The sequence below is a fragment of the Lissotriton helveticus genome (assembly GCF_964261635.1).
Source record: "Lissotriton helveticus chromosome 1_1 unlocalized genomic scaffold, aLisHel1.1 SUPER_1_unloc_18, whole genome shotgun sequence".
NCBI classification, from domain to species: domain Eukaryota; kingdom Metazoa; phylum Chordata; class Amphibia; order Caudata; family Salamandridae; genus Lissotriton; species Lissotriton helveticus.
Genome location: NW_027611657.1, coordinates 3,008,305 through 3,030,328, shown reverse-complemented (window position 1 = coordinate 3,030,328; position 22,024 = coordinate 3,008,305). Strand labels below are relative to the sequence as shown.

At 45.3% G+C, this 22,024-nt stretch overlaps 1 protein-coding gene across 1 annotated transcript in view; it reads right to left on the bottom strand.

The window, feature by feature from the left end:
- Window positions 1–4,455: 4,455 nt before the first annotated feature.
- Window positions 4,456–22,024, bottom strand: part of LOC144805669 (uncharacterized) — a 385,551-nt gene continuing 367,982 nt past the window's right edge. The window contains 1 exon segment of the mRNA XM_078672181.1: window positions 4,456–7,033. Within this exon segment, the coding sequence (XP_078528307.1) occupies window positions 5,970–7,033 (1,064 nt within the window). The 3' untranslated portion in view covers window positions 4,456–5,969.

The following is a 22,024-nucleotide window of genomic DNA, read 5'->3' as shown; positions in this document are numbered from 1 at the left end:
CATCAGTGTTAGTGTTAGCCGTGATTATCTCCATTAGCTGGTCAATTTAGGTCATATTGTTGTTTCCCGGTGGGTGATATAGGGCATGTAGGGTGCAACTTGGTTTGTTAGCTGTTCTTATATTGAGACCTAGATAATCGCATGACTCTAGAGGGTCAGATTGTATTTGGCTAATTTCTATGTCCGATCTGTGTATGCAGGCTATACCACCCCCTATCTTTTTTTGCCTATCAAGTCTCACAATGTTGTAGTGAGGGGGCACCAGAAAGTTCATGACTGGGGACGACGATTCAGATAGCCATGTTTCCTTGAGGATTGTTACGTCTATTTCCTGGTTAATAATGATGTTGGCTATGTCAGACGCATGTTTAGCTGCTGATCGACAGTTGAGCAGTAGGCATTTGAAAGACTTTTTCTGTTCTACATGGGTTCATATTTTGCGATTCGGTGATTAGTTGGACTTGTTGTAGGTTGTTGAGATTGGGTTTCCTTCCATTCAGCTTAGACATTCTGTTGGCATCTATTGGAACTCTTTTGATTTCCTCCCCTCTAATGTGGTCAGTAGACTCATAATCCCGGATTAGGGATAGGGTCTCTTCTTCAGTTAAATATTTCTGATTCCTATTTGGTCTATTTTGTCTGTATGAAAGTGGAATGGCCTTCTTCTTGCTCTTGCATTGAGAAGTATATAATAGTTCTCGGATGTGCTCGACTTCTGTGTGAGTGTTTTCCGTGATATCCCATAGTCTTTCGATTCCTTTAAGGGTGCTTAGTAAATCCTGTGACAGGTTGCTCATTTGTGTTTGGAACTCTGTGATCGTTCTCATGATCTTGGGTGACGTACTGGGATTGATCATCCGCTCATTTCGAGTTTCACGACTTTTGTTCCTTAGTTTTCGTTCTGAGCTTTTCATCTGGATCTTGTTCTGTTTGCCCTTATATCGGTTGTCTCTTTTACCATTGTTTGCCTTGTTTGAGTCTCCATCTTTGTTTTGTGGAGCATATTGTTCTAGGAAAACTTTGTGTAGACGTATTTGGGGTATAGAAAGGGCGGCTCTTTCCGAGTTAGCTATTCCCAGGTTTTCATTTTGTGATTTGCTCGTTGAAGATGTTTCATCAATGATGTGAGGCATCACTTCTTCCCACTGGAGAGTATCTGTAACGTTATACGAGTGACATGTGGACATTTCTTTTCTCTCAGTAATGTTCTCAAATGTTGGGCCTCCTGTTTCGCTAGTGTCTCCTTGTTGCGGTGAGTGTTCTAGTTCCTTAAGGTCTCTAGTTAGTATGCTGTCTAAAGTCGATTTTCCCTCTGAGGAGGCTCTCTGTTGTTGAGGGCACTTTGTTTTCTCTCTGAGTCATTCCATAACAACAAGACTTCTGTTCTGTTTGTGTCTCCTAGTTGCGCGTGAATTGTTCAGGTTCCAGGTCTCTAGTTGGTTTGCTGATTGAGGTGGTAGAGACATAAGAGACTGGGTTGTCTTCTGGAGGTCTCTGGTGCTGTAGTTGGTTTGTGTCTCCTAGTTGTGAGAATTGTTCAGGTTCCTGGAGGTCTCTAGTTGGTGTGTTAATTGTGATGGTAATATCAGATGGGACTGGGTTGTCTTCTGTAGGTCTCAGGTGTTATAGTGGGTTTGTGTCTCCTAGTTGCGAGAATTGTTCAGGTTCCTGGAGGTCTCTAGTTGGTGTGCTAGTTGTGAAGGTAATGTCAGATGAGACTGGATTGTCTGCTAGAGGTCTCTGGTATTGTATTAACTTGAGTTTTCTACAATTCTTTTTAAGGTTAAGAACATATTGTCGATTTTTCCAATTCGTTGTTAGAGGCTTGAATCATCACTATTCCGTTCTTGAAGATAGTTATGCAAAGGGCCGCTCTGATTCTAGGTGATGCTATGGTCATGAATTTAGTACCATGTGGGATATTAATTATGGATTTTATGTTAAGATCTTTATAACGGCATTTCGCCATTTCGCTGTTCTTCTTGTGAAGAATATCATGTCTTTCGCGATGATGCCATTATCCACGCAGAAGGCAGTGTCAGAAATCAGGGTGTCCGGGTTTTTCCTCATAAGGTTGTGTTTGAATTTTTTGGCTGCATTCTTGGAGAGCTTGGCTGGGTATTTTATGATATGGGGGTTCCTGCTTACTAGGTCTAGGTACTTGTCCTCCATATTTGTGAATTGCAGATGACTAATATGAATAATATTTATAATATTTGGAGTGCTCTCATGATTCTTTTTCATTCATCCAATCCTTTTCCATTTGATCAAGCCCCCCTTTATTTAAAGTGTATTTCCATCTGACCTTCTATTCAGGCATTTATGTACCATGGTCTGGTTTTAACTAGTCAGACTTCACTCGGAAATGCTGCTGCTGAGTTTATAGTTACGCGATCGTTGACGCCATCTGACCACTCTTCACGTGCTCCTCTACCCTTAACATTATTAATTGGTCTCATAAGAATGCACAGACCAGAAACACGGAGAGAGGCTTATCTCCTACAGGATCCTTAGATCGCTTCTGCGACTAGGCGATCAACAAGAGTGCCCTAATAGGTATATGCAGCTATCAACAACTATTAGACATTCTCGCTTCTTCCAATTGACTCTGACCATTTTATACTGGTTCTCCAGCTCCCAAAGAGAATCGAGTTGGCATTACAGGGGTTTTTTCCAGCATCAAAAATCTATGTCCTGATGATGGTCACGACGACGATTGCATTGTAGACCGAAACGTCGACTTTTCTGCCTTCTCCAATCTTGATGTCTCTGACACGAACATACAACCTATTGTATATTTTTCGACTTGGTTGCCTAACAATTGACTAGGAGTTGGTATTGTGTTATGTACAGAGTAGTTGATGTTTACATACATCTGTCCATAACTCTATTTGCTCAGATTGATTTTTGTTACTGTCCCCATGACTTTTTGAATTAAAATACAATATCAATGATTTGATAACATATTTTTGTTTTCCGTGTGTTTTTGCTCTTTCCCTACTTGGTCTGGTTTTAATTACCTAAGACCTGCTTTCAGAACATTGTTTTTCCCTCTCGTAAAATGTGTTCTATTGGAGCGAGATATTGTGATACTGCTCGATAACTTAGTAGAATTGTCATAACAAATCCCTTGTAGCTACCCTGTTGTTACTTTACGTACTGCCCAAGCCTACAAGGGTATATTGGGTCAACCCCTGTTTGAAAGAGACCTAGTCGACCTCAGTAATATGTCTAATCTATATTATATGTTATTCCAATGAGCAGAGCCTATTGGCAATATAGGAACTACTCTGCGATTCCCAACTCGACAGCCCCCTCGGGATTGTGCTCATCCTGAACACGCTTGATCACAGAGGGCAAGACAGTCATAGACGGCGTGCCGAAACACTTCGCATATACTGCTGCAAATACTTTACCCCAATTCTCACAATCTGTTACCTCTAGCAATAAGTCTTTCTGCAAACTAATTGTGAGAATCCTGTGTTTTTCCACAGGAGTGGTATTAGGAAACACTGCTTCCAATAAGGCATATCGTACTTAGTTTGGGGGTGCTTGCCCATTACCAAATTAACTGAATTAACCATGACGGAACTAATCGACATCCCGGCCGGTCCAACTTGTTGCGCTGCAAGAAACATAATGAACTAAAGCCCTATGTACCCCAAAGGTGACACAAGTCGTCAATCGGGGCATTGAGATAACGTGGATATGGTGTGAACCTGGCTAAGATTGGCCAAGTGGCCCCAGGAATTGACAAGGGACCTAACCGAACCGGAGTTACGGTGTGGGGGAGGGTACCATTAAACCAAACACGATGCTGCCATGCCGAAATTTGAATCTCTTGTGTCCAATATGAAGTATAGTTCACAGGAATCGCAGTGTGAATGTATGTATGGAACGTATCCACTTCCGCATTCATTGCAGGAAATATAACCCAAGAGTAGAAAAGCTCAAAGGGCTGAGCTATGTCAATATCACCCATAAGGACATAGAGAAGAAAAACAATTTATACATTGCAACACAAAAAGGGTAGTAATTCAAAACGTGAACCTTTTTATAAATCTCAAGTTTGAATTAACCTATAACACATTTGTATAGGTAGGTTAATCCGTCACGCCTGTTAACCGGAAACAGTGGTAAGGGCATTGTGGACATATAAAGCACTAATCAAGACGTTGAGCGCCATGTTGGCGGTATTCTGCTCATGCCCAGAACTATGCTCAGGAAACCAGGACCTCAGTGTATTGTGGTGTACCTAAAACCCACCTCAGTGCCCAGAACCCCTATCCAACTAGCATCAGTGTCTCATTCGTTCTCCGTACTAAAGCGAAGCTACCAATGATTAGACAACCCAGAACAAGTGACTTTGGGACCTCTCAGGAATAGTGGGAATCAAGAACACTCTTTCATTTTTATTCTCATAAATGTCCACAATGTGAGTAATCAGAGACAAGGTATAGTTTAAAATGTTTATTTCAACTACGTGCTCTAAGATGCAGTATCTTTGGTAACATAAGTAAAAAGATGCATGAAATCAATACAATCAGCATTGTTACAGTTCCATAAAATACAAAGGGAGAAATCATATTATAATGATAATGGAACCAGGTCTATAGCGCCTTGTGTACCACCCTCCTCTTGCTAGGTATTATAATAATAGAGGATCTCTAGGTTAAAACGGGGACCGCATACCTCCAAAGTCAGGTAAAGTGAATCACATCCCAGATCAGCACAGCTCTTTGTCGATGGAAAGGTTTTTTCCAAGTGCTAGTCTCATGCATGCAGTGCAATATTAAAAGCACCTGAGTTTCAGAAATGAGCAGCTGTGTTCGTGTTGTGTCTAGAGGGTGGGCCGATCAACCTGCATAAACCGCATACATTGTTATTTTAACCTTGAACAGTTTGTGCAGACTTGAGGTCGCAGTGTGAGTCTAGAGATGTGAAAACCAGACCGTTCTCATGTGAAGGAAAAGCAAACAGTTTGTCTTAATAAAAACAGAAACATGTAGTGTCATGTGCAAAAGCAGCAAAATGGCGTTTGAGCAACTAACTCACTTATGCTAATATAGCAATGTGTGCAGGCAGAACCGTATCCTCACTACACTTTTACAGGTAGCATGAACAGGAACACTTGGATGTTTTTCTTTATAACTCTTCATCGCCAAATAAAAACCACCAGTGTTTCTTTTCTTTTATTCTACATTGTGCTAGTCTCCCAGTGGATTTCGTGTTATATCACGTTGTTTTTTCTATGTGTAGCGAAGTGAACAATCACTTGGAACAGACACTTTTATTAGTCTACAAATGTTTGGTTTTCTTCTTTTCTTCTAGCCGAGTCTTCATTCATCTGGTATTTGAATATCCCACATAATTATATATTTTTTCCTGTAATTCCTTCATCTCAAAATAACAGCACTGTTCTGCTACTGTCTATGTCCTGAGATGAGTCAATATTATTGTTAATGTTCGTAAGTTCTTTCTGAATTCACTGCATCTCTAGGATTATTTCTAAGTGAGTTAAATGAAGGTGTGTGTTCGCTGAGGTTATGTAGGATCAGAAATTGACAAAAGCTTGTCACACTTTTAGTGCAATTGTGAGGTTTACCCCAGGTGTGTTCGCAATTGACAAAATCACTTCTGACATTCATTGCAATGCTCAGTTGTACTCTGTGTATGTTCATTGATGTATCCGTAGGTTTAATAACTGACAGAAGATATTCACACATTCACTGCACCTGAAAGGATTTTTCTCTGTTTGCATTAACGGATGAATCCTTAATGCGAAAGATTTCCTAAAGGTACTTCTACACTCAGTACAGTTGTACGGTATTTACAGAGTGTGTGTAAGCTGATGTCTACATAGGCTTGATAATTGACTACATTTCTTCACACATTCATTGCACTTGAAGGCCTTTCTTCTGCGTGTGTTCGCTGATGCCTGTTTAGGATTGATAATGGACTACAGCTTTTCAAACATTCATGGCATTTAAAAGATTTGTTTCCCCTTTGTGAGCTCGCTGATGATTTCTCAATGCTGAAGAGTAAGTAAAACTACTGCCACATTCATTACAATGGTAGGGTTTTTCCCCTGTGTGTGTTCTCTGATGTGTGTGGAGGCTTGATAGTACCGTAAAACTACTTCCACATTCACTGCAATTGTATGGTCTTTCCTCAGTGTGTATTCGCTGATGTCTGCGGAGGTCTGTTAACTGACTGAAGCTCTTTACACATTCACTGCACTGGTATGGTTTTTCCCCTGTGTGCATTCGGTGATGTTTTTGGAGTCCTGCTAACGTACTGAAGCTTTTCACACATTCACTGCAATGGTATGGTTTTTCCCCTGTGTGTATTCTCTGATGTGTGTGGAGGTTTGAAATGTGACTGAAGCTGTTTACACATTCATTGCAATGGTATGGTTTTTCCCCTGTGTGTATTCGCTGATGTATTTGGAGGTGTGATAACAGACTGAATCTCTGCACACATTCAGTGCAATGGTATGGTTTTTCCCCTGTGTGTATTCTCTGATGTCTGTGGAGGTTTGCAATTCGATTGAAGCTCTTTACACATTCACTGCACTGGTATGGTTTTTCCCCTGTGTGTATTCTCTGATGTCTGTGGAGGTTTGCAATTGAACTGAAGCTCTTTACACATTCCTTGCAATGGTATGGTTTTTCTCCTGTGTGTGTTCGCTGATGTGTTTGGAGCTCTTGTAATCGACTGAAGCGCTTTACACATTCATTGCAATGGTATGGTTTTTCCCCTGTGTGTATTCTCTGATGTGTGCGGAGGAGTCTATTTTGACTGAAGCTCTTCACACATTCACTGCAATGGTAAGGTTTTTCTCCTGTGTGTGTTCGCTGATGTGTTTGGAGTTCTTGTAATCGACTGAAGCGCTTTACACATTCATTGCAATGGTATGGTTTTTCCCCTGTATGTATTCGCTGATGTGTTTGGAGATGTGATAACCGACTGAAGCTCTTCACACATTCAGTGCAATGGTATGGTTTTTTCCCTGTGTGTATTCGCTGATGCTCTTTTATGGTTTCTAATTGGCTAAAGTTCTTGACATATTCAGTGCAATTGCACGATTTTTCTCCTGACCGTGTTTCCTGAAGGGTCAGCATAGTTAATAAACCACTTGCGTTATTTTGGACACTTGATTTTGGATTTAACAATAAAATACAAGACTCACTAAATACCTGCCACATTCATAATATCAGTTAAGGCTTCCTTGTGGGTGATTGCATCTTTAGATTGGATAATGGTTTCACATGCTTGCGGGTAAAGCTTTATCTTCATTCCGGTAGGTGCAAATTGGGACAATACTCTGTACTTTAGAGAGCAGAACTCCCCTTTCCTTTAGCCTTCAGTTGTTAGGCTCCACTTCATTGTGCTTTTCCCTGGTGCCTGTGGTTTGGCTAGAAAGAGTTTGCAATACACCTAGAGCACTGAATGGTGGGCTGTTGCCAGTTTAGATAGCGAAGCACTGCTCTAGCCATATCATGATGATGAAGCGACTTGTAATGTGTACAGCTACTCCAAAGAGTGTCCCAGGGCAAAGCACAGGTCAGAAAAGAAAGTAAATCTGTTCGTTTCAAACAAGGACAAAAAGCCAAGTTTTCAACCTTTTTTAAACATTATCATGTTGCTAACAGCTCCAAGCTGAAGAGGGAGTTTGTTCCAAGCTATGGATCCCAAATAGACACGAGACCTTCCTCCAACTCTCATACCAGCCTCATGATCAAAGCTGGTGTTGGACGCTTGTTTATACAGCAGGTGGTTTGTCAGTTTTGTTGCCTTAATTTTGTTGAGGTCATTTCTTCGTCTTGGGGTGTGGAGGTGCAGAGCTCAGACTCGTACACTCACTGAATTGCCTTTGACTGCTTCTTCCTGGATCTGTCCTCTGCCTCTGATTGCACTGATGTTTTTGGAGCTCCTTATTTTTGATAATTTTTGCAGGTTTGATGTGTTATCTTCATTATTCATAATCAATCTGTGCATTTAAGGCTTATTTTCTGTTGGATGTAAAGAAATGCAATATTACTAAATGCAAATGTAACAGAATGAGAATACATAATATTTAACCAGCTGTAGAAGACATCTCTTCGCTACCATATTTGAAATTTAGTAAGGAACATTTTATCATACATGGATATTTCATTAAAACTGTGGTTGAAAATGTCACATTGTATTTACTTCTGAAAAGTCAGTGATTTACCATTGTTGCAGAGTAAATTACTAACAAAAGGATTGTGGAAAAAGAGAGGACTCAAGAAGCGCTGCCGTTAATTCAGTTGAAGGAAGTATCTACCAAAGGTAGCTCTTCAGGAAGTGTAAAACAAAGGTAACTCTTCAGGAAGTGTAAAACAAAGGTATCGCTGGAGGGAGGAGCTCCGCGAGCATCCGAGATGGCCGCATGAGCAAAGTGCTCCCGAGACCCTCGCCACCTCCCGCATATATCCTGGAACAGATCCTGAATATTTTAATGGACTATTGAAGAGCAAGCCCAGCTGATGCACTAGCCACTTTCCGCGATCGATTTGGACTTCGGGAACCATAATTACATTGATTTCCACTTTTCTGGCCCACCTCGTAGTGATGCCCGGAGCTCGAATGATGCCACTACCCAGGCAGCAGTTGAACAACAACGGCCTGTTGCGGTGAGATCACTGCCTCAGAGTCACTTTCAGTTTCGTTTTGTACCCTTTCCAGTTTGCAGAGGTGCAGACGGCCTGGTGCCCAACAGCTTTGCCGGATCCCTCACTTCACATCTTATCTACGACAGTGTCTCTGTGTTGCTAAGATGAGAATATCCTAATCTTAGTAGGTGGACTTTGGTGGATTCTGAAGTGCGTGATTGACACCAGGTCGCACGGCGCCCTCCGGGGTACGGAGCCCAAGATGGCTGGCAAGCAAGACGGAGAAAAGCAGAAGACCAAAATCACCAGCCGGGGAGGCATTACACAAACGAACATTATCGACCGCTATACCCAGCCAAGAGGATCCCCTGGCAGTGTCCCCAAAACAACTGAGGGGGCGAGTGTGTGCCCTGAAGGATCGGATGAGTTGACTCTTCAAGACGTCATGGGCGCCATTGCTGGCATGAAAACTGCAATCGGTCAGCAGTATGACACTCCCGCCCTAAAGATGGACACTGTGGCGATTGAAGTAAACTTAATCAGGGCGGACTTTTCGAAAACGAACGAGAAAGTCAAGTCCCTTGATTTGAAAACAGCCAGTCTCATCACAGATGTCTCGGACTTGCAAACGGAGGTTTGTAACTTGCGATCCTCCAATGATCTTTTTGCTCGTCGACTGGAGGATTCCGAAAGCCGTGCACGGCGGAACAACGTGCGTATTATTGGTGTACCCGAAAAATCGGAAGAACCTGCAACGGATCTCTTTGTGGAAGACTTGGTTCTCAATCACCTCACCCCCAAAGGCCTGAGCAAATTCTTCACGGTAGAGTGCGCCCACAGAGTGCCGGGCGGGAGGCCCAAATCGGGTGCACCACCAAGGCCGATTATCGCTAGGATTTTTAACTTCCGTGACAGAGACGCTATCCTGCAGGCCTCGAGAGCGGGTGGCCCTACTAGATTTGAGAACACCATGGTTAATTTTTACCCGGACTTCACCCAATCGGTGCAGAAACAAAGATTGGGGTTCCAGGGGGTGAAACGAAAACTGCGAGACATGGATCTGAAGTATGCTATGCTCTTCCCGCACGGTTGCATGTTGAATATGAGGACAAAACATTTTTCTTTGACCGCCCGGATGTTGTGAATGATTGGCTAGGTACTTTGCCCGGAAGGAGAGATCACACGAAACACTCTGGTGGTCTGGAAGGTGGAGGAATGGAGCAAGAATAAGAATTGTCTCTTGGTTCCAGATCTGCAACATGATGGACAGCTGTGGTTTGCGTATTATATTTATATGTTTGTTTTGAAGTGCTATCGGGGGTGGCAGGAGGGACTGGGACTCTTCCTCCTCTGGGTTTCTTTTTGTAGACTAGTTGGTGGTTGGGGCGACAGGCACACTGCAAGTTGGGGTGGCTAATGGGTCAGACGCAGGGGTGCAGGGTGGGGGGAATATGTTTGTTTCTATTGTTGGTGGGTGGTTGGAAGGGTGTTTGGGTGTGTTTTGGTTTCACACAAGGCTACGTATCGTTAAACGATTGTCCATTGGGGTCGTGTCTGGCGGGGGGGGAGACGGAAGTCAAATCTGGGATGGGGTAGGGGATTGAGACTAGTGTCATGGAACGTCAATGGTTTGGGGGATAGAATCAAGCGGGGAGTGGTTCTACAGCTACTGAAGAGATTGTCTTCTGATGTTGCCTTATTGCAGGAGACACATTTAATAGGGAACGCTTGTTCAGCCATGAACAGGCGGGGTTATCGTCTTGCAGTACATTCTGGCTTCACCTCTGGTTCTAGGGGAGTGGGCATTTTGATTTGAGCATCTCTCCCTCTTGAAATTGATGAGGTCATTCACGACGATAGAGGACGCTATGCAGTGCTTGTGGGCAGATGGGAGGGCAGCACTATATTTTTAATGTCTGTTTATGTTCCACCCGGGTTACAAACGGCTACATTGGCAGATCTGCGGCGTGTGCTCATGGGTCTCCCAGAGGGTGTCCTGATATTGGGAGGTGATTTCAACTCCGTAGTATCCGGGAGGGAGGATCGGCATCCACCCAGGGACCTGCCGGGGGCACAGAACTGGTTGAGAGGTTTCCCGGATACTCTGGGAGTAGTGGACTGTTGGAGGTTGATGCACCCCGGACAGGCGCAATATACTTTCCATTCCGGGGCACAAGGCAGTCTTTCTAGACTCGATTACGTCCTGATGCCAGCTGCGCAGGCCTTGATGGTTAAGGAGGTCAGACATCTGGCCCGGGGTATCTCTGACCACTCCCTGCTACTGATGGAATTGGACACCGGTGGTGGGACTGAAGGGAGGGTTGCCCCTATTAACCCGTGGTACCTCCGCAAACCCAAGACCCGTGCGGTGTTGGTTAAGTCATTGGATCAATACTTTCATGACAACGTGGGGTCTGTGTCTTCTGCTGTTTTGCTGTGGGAAGCCTTTAAAACAGTCATCCATGGACAGGCTCTGTCTTTGATCTCCTGTGCCAAAAAGAGTAAACACAAAGAAGTGGTCCGACTTGAGTCTGAAATAGCTGAGTTGGAAGGGGATTTGGAACTCGGCATCACAAATGACAAACTGTATGTCCTCAGTCTTAAGCAGTTAGATTATAAGGCACTGGTCACGGATGCTGCTGAAGTCATGAGTAGGGAACAGCAGGGGCGTTTGTATGATGTGGGAGATAAAGCTGGAAAACTGATCGCATGGTTAGATAAGAAAGAGAGAGCGCGTCGGGTGGTTCCGGTGATTGAGAAGACGGTTGGTGTGAGTGTGACTGACCCGGTGGAAATTGTTGAGTGCTTTGCTGATCATTTTCGTGTGGTGTACTCCCCAGTCTCAGATAGGCTGGAGGAAGACTCCCACTAGTTGCTGCGCGATATAGCATTGCCCTGTCTTTTGGATGAGGATAGGGAATTGATGGATGCTGCGTTGTCTGCAGACGAGATTGCTTTAGCAATCCGCTCAGTGCGTTCGGGCAAGGCATTAGGCCCCAACGGTCTTCCCATTGAACTTTACAAATTGCGACCTGACAAGATGGCGCCATATCTCCGCGATATGTTCCTTGATTCACGTAACGTTGGTTCCCTTCCCCGTGATCAGAGGCTTGCTACTATTGTTGTAATTCATAAGGAGGGAAAACCGCGAGAGTACTGTGCATCCTATAGGCCCATTTCACTTTTGAATGCCGAGCCAAAGATTTTAGCAAAGGTGTTGGCGAATCGCTTAATAAAAGTCATTGGCGACCTGATCCACCCGGATCAATCCGGTTTTATCTCTCACCGTAAGACGGCACTGAACTTGCGGCGTCTTCATGGAGTTCTCCCGAGAGTTACATCTATACGTGAGCCGGCCATCCTGGCGTCCTTGGATGCGACGATGGCCTTTGATACTGTGGAGTGTCCATATCTCTGGGCTGCACTTGCAAAGTTAAACTTTGGTCCAGGATTTATTGGATGGGTGAAATTGTTGTACGAAGAACCGCTGGCTCAGGTGGTTGTAAATGGTAAAGTGTCTAACTCCTTTGTATTTGGTAGGGGCACGCGTCAAGGATGTCCGTTGTCTCCGCTCCTTTTTGCCTTAGCTTTGGAGCCCCTTGCTGCCTGGTTACGTTGGGAGCCTTCCTTGAAGGGCATTAGGTGGACTCCAGAATTTGAAGATCGCAATTTCACTTTATGCGGATGACATTCTCCTGTATCTCACGTTGCCGCGTAGGTCCCTTATTGTGCAATTTGACGTTTTGAACTCTTTTGGTCGTAACTCGGGTCTTGTAATTAATTGGCCCAAGTCCTGCATATATGTGCTTTCCGGAGATGCCCCCCTCCTTCCGCGCGGCTGTCCCATACAGGTATCGCAAACGGGTTTTAAGTATTTCGGCGTCTTCATCTCAATGGATCCCGTAGTCCGTTATGAGCGAAACCTGCTCCCTCCGCTCCAACGATTGAAGGCTGATGTGGTGGGCTGACGAAGGCTGCCGCTTTCGCCGCTCGGACCGCAGCATTATTTAAAATGATGTCTTTGCCGCGGTTTTTGTACGCATTACAAAACACGTTCAACGTAATTCCGTCGCGCTATTTTCGGGAAGTGGAGAATTTGCAGAGGCAGTTGATTTGGGATGGACGTCCACGAATTGCCCTTTCAAAATTGACACACCCCTGGTATGACGGGGGGAATAGCACTCCCGGACATCAGAAGATATTGGGCCGCCCAACTTGTCGCTGTGAATCATGGGATGTATGGACCTGCTCTCAACCCAGCATTTGAGATGGACAAATTACTGTTGCCGGGCGTGGATTATACCAGGGCTCTTTATTCAAAGTCCGCTGGAGCTAAGTTGACGGGTCCCACGCGGATAGCAGTACGCGCGTGGCACTGTGCGACTGCCGCAATGGGATGGAAAGACCGACTGACTCGTGCGACTCCTTTGTATGCGTCTGAAAGGTTAGGCTGTTTGTGGAAAACGAAAGGATTTGAGAAATGGGACAGGATTGGCATTAGTAAAGTGAGTGACCTTTGGGTGAAAGGTAAATTCAAGACTTTTGATGCTCTGAAAGTGGAATACAAGTTGAGTGATAGGGAATATTTCCGGTATGCTCAGGTTTATCACGCACTGTTCAGTTTTCCCGGATGTTGCCGCTATCCCGGAATACTCCCCTCTAGAAGATCGGGTGCTGGATGGTTACGTGCCGGACAGCACCATCTCCTTGATCTACAAAAAACTGATTAATGATCGATTAGATCTCCTGACGCAGCTTAGGGAATTCTGGACTGCAGACGGTCTGGAGCTAGACGACAAAGACTGGATATCGGCCATATCCTCCCCGAAGGAGGTTGAGATCCCGGCCCGGCTCCGTCTTGCACAGCTAAAGATTCTGCACAGAATTTATGTGACCGGTCCACAACTGATATGTATGGGATACTCGGTGGATGGATTATGTAAACGTGGGTGTGGTGCGGTTGGTACTTTTCTTCATATTCTATGGGAGTGTCCGAAGGTGGTCCGCTTCTGGAATTGTGTACATGAAGTAATGGAAGAAGTAACAGGCGTGGCTTTGTTACCTGAGGCCAGGAGATGTTTGTTGAATGTATGGGAACCGAATGATTATGACGTGTCGCAGACACGATGGGCGACTCTGGGGAATATGATCGCAAAAAGAGACATCGAGCAGTTGTGGGGATCCCAGATGCTGCCCACGACTAGGGTATGGAAGGAGAACATGGACTGGTGTATGTTTAGAGAGAAGACGGTGTATGTGGCGAGAGGAAAGCCTAAGAAATTGGGTAAAGTATGGGGTCAGTGGAATTCCTACCGTGGGGACATCTGCACTCTCCCCCTCACACCCGGGTTGGATATCCCTTTGTCCCCCTAGACAGACGTTCCTGGCCTAACACAGTATGAGTGAACTCCACTTTGGCTTCTCCCCTGCTCCCATATCCCCCCTCAAGGACTGATAAGCAATCGCAATTGTATGTTGAAGGGTTTCTGTCTTTCTTTCCCTGGAGACGTGTACCAGTTTATAAAGTGGTCTTGCCTTGTTTGTGTGCCTTGTGAGTAGTTTTTTATTTTTATAAACAGAAAATGAAACCTTCATGAATCCTGTCATTAAGTTCGGAAACTGACTTGTATCCTGTATTATTGACGACATCCTAGATCTAGGGCCTGACCACATTGTTGTGTGTAACTGTGCTGTGTTACGACTCTTAAATTAGCGGCCGGCCCGAGTGGTTGTAGGCCCTGGTTTGTATTTATTTATCAATGTCAATAAAGGTTTAAAAAACAAAAAAAAAAAAAAAACAAAGGTATCGCTTCAGGAAGTATATAACCAAGGTAACTCTTCAGGAAGTGTATAACAAAGGTAACTCTTCAGGAAGTATTTTACCAAGGTAACTCTTTAGGAAGTGTATAACAAAGGTAACTCTTCAGGAAGTATTTAACCAAGGTAACTTTTTAGGAAGTGTATAACAAAGGTAATTCTTTAGGAAGTGTATAACAAAGGTAACTCTTTAGGAAGTGTATAACAAAGGTAACTCTTCAGGAAGTATACATGACAAAGGTAACTCTTCGAGAAGTGTATAACAAAGGTAACTCTTCAGAAAGTATTCAACCAAGGTAACTCTTCAGGAAGTGTATAACAAAGGTAACTCTTCAGGAAGTATACATGACAAAGGTAACTCTTTAGGAAGTGTATAACAAAGGTAACTCTTCAGGAAGTGTATAACAAAGGTAACTCCTCAGGATGTATTTAACTAAGGTAACTCTTCAGGAAGTATACATGACAAAGGTAACTTTTCAGGAAGTATACATAACAAAGGTAAATCTTTAGGAAGTGTATAACAAAGGTAAGTCTTCAGGAAGTATACATGACAAAGGTAACTCTTCAGGAAGTATATATGACAAAGGTAACTCCAGACACCTTCTTCCACAATGCTTTCATGTTCACACTGGATCAGCTCAAATGCCAACTCCAGCCTTTACCTTGCAGCTCATTAAGGGCCTTACTACTAGTGCGACGGCCCTCATGATCGCCGTACTCACGGTGGCAGTCCAACTGCCACCATCCTGGCGTCTGACCGCCATATTATGAGTGTGGTGGTGAGACCGCCACAAGACCGACACCGCGCAAGGATCAAGGATTCCGCTGTGGAGGCGGTCTGCAAACACCCTGAATATGTTGGCAGTGCCGACATCGCCGAGCATATTACAGTCTGCATATCCACCGCCCTTTTCATGGCGGGGACCCCGCCATGAAAAGGGTAAATGACATGCAGGTAAGGGGGCCCTAACAGGGCCCCGGCCGATTCTGCTCCTGGGGTTGCACGCGGGGGGCACATGTTGTGCCACCCCATGGAATTGCCTTCTTGTTCCTGCACAGTGTGGCATGCATGACATGGTGCAGAAACGTGCTGCAGGCACTCTTAAGGTGGTAGTATGCTGTTTAGGCTCTCCAATGAGCCTAATACAGCCGCCGCGAGACCGCTGCTGCACCGCCCACCCACCCTGGATTTAGGTCATATTCCGGCGGCGGGCTCACAATGGGCTTGGCAGTCTGCCTGGTACCTCCGCTGTGGTAGTCCCATTGGAAGACCGCCATACTGTAATAAGGCCCTAAGTCACCTTCAACACATTTTTCAGCCCTCCTAGTTCAAGCATTTCTGGATCCTTCTAACCTAGAAGACTGGAGCATTATCCTGAGTTGAGGTGGATTTTCTATCAGCGTAATATATATATCCATCTCCCTAAAACTATTGACTGATTCTGCTCTGAAAGACAACTTAAAAAGTAAGTCTTTAGTTCTTCCTAAAGTAGGTAAAGTTATGATCCTGTTGTATTTTAATCAGCAGATCCTTCCAGGGTTTTCTGTAAAACAGAATGAGGGGTTATTTCCAATGGCCTGTCTTTATATTGCCCACACAGATATGGCAAACAAACATTAAATCATGTCATTTATTATTCAACAATATCAGTCATTTATTCCTTATAGAGAATCCATCACAACCAATAATTTAACTGAAATATCAAGCATCCAACAGATGTGTGCATATTAATAATTGTTTTTGTTTTTCAGCATTTCCATGATTTTTGACTTCTTGTTATCTGTTTGAAGGCCACGATGCTACTTTGTGACTCAACAGGGCTTTGGTAGAGCAGGAGGAGGTGTCTGTTGTCCACAGGTGAAGTCACATTTCTCCCATCCCATATTTCTTTTATCCAGGTTTACCTCATTCCATGTCCTTCAGCTCCCTACTCCCCTTGTTGGGTGAGGCAGGGAGACACACTTGAAGCATGCACACAGCAGATGTCAGATAATAGTCAAAGCCTGCTAGTCAAGAGGACATGGTTGGTAGTATGGTGATCACAAGCTTCGCTTCAGAAGCTCCTCCGGGAGGTACAAACAGAGGAGGCGCACATGTAGGTGCTTATGAGGGATGAACAGAGGATGAGCACAGGTAGGTGCTTATGAAGTACAAACAGGAGATGCACAGGTAGGTACTTATGAGGTAAAGACAGAGGAGGAGCACAGGTAGGTGCATATGAGGTATGAACAGAGGAGGTGCACAGGTGAGTGCTTATGAGGTGCACAGGTAGGTGCTTATGAGGTACAGACAGAGGAGGAGCACAGGTAGGTGTGTTTGAGGTATGAACAGAGGAGGTGCACAGATGGGTGCTTATGAGATACAAACAGAGGAGGTGCACAGGTAGGTGCTTGTGAGGTACAGAGGAGGTGCACAGGTAGGTGCTTACGAGGTACAGACAGAGGAGGAGTACAGGTAGGTGTGTATGAGGTATGAACAGAGGAGGTGCACAGGTAGGTGCTTATGAGGTATGAACAGAGGAGGTGCACATGTAGGTACTTATGCAGTATAAACAGAGGAGGAGCACAGGTAGGTGCTTATTAGGTACAAACAGAGGAGGTGCACAGGTAGGTGCTTATGAGGTACAAACAGAGGAGGTGCACAGGTAGGTGCTTATGAGGGATGAACAGAGGAGGTGCACAGGTAGGTGCTCATGAGGTACAAACAGAAGAGGTGCACAGGTAGGTGCTTGTGAGGTACAGAGGAGGTGCACAGGTAGGTGCTTACGATGTACAGACAGAGGAGGAGCACAGGTAGGTGTGTATGAGGTATGAACAGAGGAGGTGCACAGGTAGGTGCTTATGAGGTATGAACAGAGGAGGTGCACATGTAGGTACTTATGCAGTATAAACAGAGGAGGTGCACAGGTAGGTGCCTATGAGGTACAAACAGAGGAGGTGCACAGGTAGGTGCTTATGAGGGATGAACAGAGGAGGTGCACAGGTAGGTGCTCATGAGGTACAAACAGAAGAGGTGCACAGGTAGGTGCTTGTGAGGTACAGACAGAGGAGGAGCACAGGTAGGTGTGTATGAGGTATGAACAGAGGAGGTGCACAGGTAGGTGCTTATGAGGTATGAACAGAGGAGGTGCACATGTAGGTACTTATGCAGTATAAACAGAGGAGGTGCACAGGTAGGTGCTTATGAGGTACAAACGGAGGAGGTGCACAGGTAGGTGCTTATGAGGTACAAACAGAAGAGGTGCACAGGTAGGTGCTTATGAGGGATGAACAGAGGAGGTGCACAGGTAGGTGCTTGTGAGGTATAAACAGAGGAGGTGCACAGGTAGGTGCTTATGAGGTACAAACAGAGGAGGTGCACAGGTAGGTGCTTATGCAGTACAAACAGAGGAGGAGCACAGGTAGGTGCTTATGCAGTACAAACAGAGGAGGAGCACAGGTAGGTGCTTATGAAGTGCAAACAGGAGGTGCACAGGTAGGTGCTTATGAAGTACAAACAGGAGGTGCACAGTTAGGTACTTATGAGGTAAAGACAGAGCAGGATCACATGTAGGTGCATATAAGGTACAAACAGAGGAGGAGCACAGGTAGGTGCCTTTGAGGTACAAACAGAGGAGGAGCACAGGTAGGTGATTATGAGGGATGAACAGAGGAGGTGCACAGGTAGGTGCTTATGAAGTGCAAACAGGAGGTGCACAGGTAGGTGCTTATGAGGTACAAACAGAGGAGGAGCACAGGTAGGTGCTTATGAAGTGAAAACAGGAGGTGCACAGGTAGGTGCTTATGCAGTACAAACAGAGGAGGAGCACAGGTAGGTGCTTATGAAGTGCAAACAGGAGGTGCACAGTTAGGTACTTATGAGGTAAAGACAGAGCAGGATCACATGTAGGTGCATATAAGGTACAAACAGAGGAGGAGCACAGGTAGGTGCCTTTGAGGTACAAACAGAGGAGGAGCACAGGTAGGTGATTATGAAGTACAAACAGGAGGTGCACAGTTAGGTACTTATGAGGTAAAGACAGAGCAGGATCACATTTAGGTGCATATGAGGTACAAACAGAGGAGTAGCACAGGTGGGTGCTTGTGGGGTATGCACAGACCAGGTGCACAGGTAGGTGATTATGAGGTACAAACAGAGGAGTAGCACAGGTGGGTGCTTGTAGGGTATGAACAGACAAGGTGCACAGGTAGGAGAATATGGGGTACAAACAGAAGGTGCACTGGTAGGTGCTTAGGAAGTACAGACAGAGGAGGTGCACAGGGAGGTGCTTATGAGAAACAAACTGAGCAGGTGCACTGGTACATGCCTATGACCATAAACAGATAAGATGTACAGGTAAGTGCTTAGGAGGTACAAACTGAGAAGGTGCCCATTAGGTATAAACAGAGGAGGTGCGCAGGTAGGTGATCATGAGGTATAAACAGAGTAGATGCAGTGGTAGGTGCCTATGAGGTATTAACAGAGGAGGTGCACAGGTAGGGGCTTATGATGTACAGAGGAGGCACACAGGTAGGTGGGTGTAACCCTCTGTGTCTGCTTCCATCTGTACTAGGCGGTGTATTGGTGTCCACTGGATCCTATTCCTACAGCCTCACGTGGACACTTGCTGTGTCTGTGTCACCACATTGACCCTTTAGTTGAGGGGAGCAGAGCCTCAGGAAACACAACACCTGGAGGCCGTCTGCCTCGAGGGGGCGATCCAGGTGAGGGTTCAGGTATCAGAAACTAGGAAGACAAAAGCATCCTATGAAACACTCTTGGGTGTTCCAACAAGAGAGTGAAGTTTCATTTGCTATCGGTCCTCGCTCTCAAACTCAGATCCCTTTTCAGTGACTCTGGGACTATATCTGCTTCTAGGCCCTCTTCCTATAATGCTGGTTCTCGCTCCTTCTACAACACTTGCTGCAGACATAGGGCCTGATTTAGAGTTTATCGGACAGGTTATTGCTTCAAACATGACAGATCCCGTCCGCTTTATTACAACTGACACAGGATATAATGCACTTTTAATAGGGTGGACGGGACACCTGCCACATTTATGACGGAATAAACCATTTGCCTAAATATAAATCGGGCCCTTGGCAGACATTGTGTCCAGTGTCCTCTCAGTGTTGGAAAGCATTCATTTTATTAACGGTACAGTATTATCTCACTACTGCTGTGACTTGCAGTCATAAGGCCATTATGAACGGACTAAGTTGTGTGCCAGAATGCCTGTGAATAGTTTAGCAAGAATGTTTAGGAGGGAGATGGGCCTGTATGATGAGCAGGACTAGGGGGCTTTCCAGGGCCTGTGAATAAGTGTTATTACTGTTTCTCTCTTAGGGCCATATGTATCAACACATTTCCCCATAGACACAGAATGGGTAAAACCCTTTGATACATCTGGCCCTAAGTGTCAGTGGGCTTGTCTGTGTCCCCAGAATAGTTGTTAACAGCTTATCCTATTTATGCTCAAAGAGTTGGAGTTTTTAGGACTAAGCAGCTCTTTCAACAATGTTTGAAAACTAAACTAGTCAGATGATCGCTGCCAGGTGTACATGTTTTGCGTGTGTAGAATCACACACTAGTAAATGCAGCGCACGCAAGCTTCGCCTTGTCAGTTTGTGAATGAACGCTAACTTGTGAGTTAGTAAGTGAGAATTCACAGACCTCAATCTGACTCTGACACTGGAAACAGAGTTTCACTTCAACAAAATGCAGGAGTAACTCTCCTTCCAGGGTAGGAAGAGAAATGGATCACCCTCTAAACGTGGTGGCGAGTAGTGCTATACGGTTCATAGCACCATTTATCCGGGCAAAACTGGGGAAATGGTACAATGCACTGGGAAAATGGCATGTGATGACAATGTGACATGACATTCCCACTACATGTTCTTTTGCACTTTTTTGGGGCTGTCTGTATCCAGTTTATCAAGGCCCAGGGTTTAGTTTCAAGTCAAGAGATTGTGCAGGATTAGACTAATTATAATGTCATACATTCCAACAAATGCCTTTACCACGCAATACCTTTACCACGTACCACCTTTACCACGCAAGTCTTTACCATGCATATGGCTTGACCACGTAACACCTTTCCCACGCAAGTCTTTCCCACGTACCACCTTCACCACATACGTCTTTACCATGCATATGCCTTGACCACATACCACCTTTACCACACAAGTCTTTACCATGCATATGCCTTAACCACGTAACAGCTTTACCACACAAGTCTTTACCATGCATATGCTATGACCACGCATAAAGAAAGATTTACAAAAATGGCCCTGCCAGTAAACGGTGGGTGCCCTTGAGCCCACCCAGGGCACCCACATCATTATTGTTGGGGCCAGAGGAGGTCCCTAAGCCTCCGTGATGCCAGAGGGAGCCAGCATTGTTCCTACCCGTAGGAAAAAGCTTAAAATCCTACGCTCTACGGGCAGGAGCAATTTCTTCATGTGTTTCTCTGCCCGCTTCATAAGCAGTGCATTGTGGGTGGTGTAAGTTATAGTTAGCCCATGTAACGATAACTGCTGAGTTGATATGGTTTTGTATGTGTAAAATCTGATCCTAAGTAAATGTCCCTGTACCCTTTTTTTCTGTGAATTTTTAAAGTTTTTGATGCTATTTCCTACCTATAACGTCCCTGTAACCTTTGCTTTTTTTCGCTCACCCATACAGGTACTCATACACCCACATACTCCCCTATAAAGCTACTCACACTGCCACTTACTCATACACCCACGTATTTACCCATTCAGCCACCCAAACACCCACTCACTTACCCATACAGCCACTGACACAGTCTCTCACTGAGCCGTACAGTCACTGACAGCCTCTCACTCCCCACATAACCACTAACATAACCATTCACACATCCATACTACCATTCACACATCCTTACAGCCACTCACACAGACATTCCTTCTCCAATACAGTCACTCACAACCACAGAGCATGACCAACCTCTGAGACAGCTCCACGCCCGGACCAACTAATGCTGCCAAATCCTGTTTTGCTAGGATGCATCCTACACCCAGACGAGAGAAGTGTGACTGCACAGCGGAAGGCGGATGATATACCCACTCCAAAACAGTTGATGGGACCTCTGGGCAGCCAAACACAGCGACTGTGCTGAATCCATTTGAGGCCAAACCAATTCGCCTGATCCCGATACGGGTTAAACAACACCGGTTTGAGAGATCACGGGGACGAGGACGGCACAGAGAGGTACGATAATCCAACCAGTTGGGGACCCCTGCATTCCGGGGCTATAGAGAGAACCCTGGATGCGGGCAAGGACCCTGAGAGCTGCATCACTGAGGCCTCTGGACCCGTCCCTGGCATGACACACTGAGCGAACCCGCGCCTCTCCAGCTTTGGTGGCGGAAGGCTGTGTCCACCCTCCCCCCAAACCTGCATTGTACTGAACTACTGGGACCACTGGACAGACGACGAGCAGGGGGCTGGAGAGTGGAGGCAGGCCTAAGTGGGGCCCCGGGGGTTGGATGGCTGGCAACACAGGCCAGCAAACTGGCGCAGTGCACGGTACAGCTCACAACCTCGCCCCTGCGCAACACCAGAC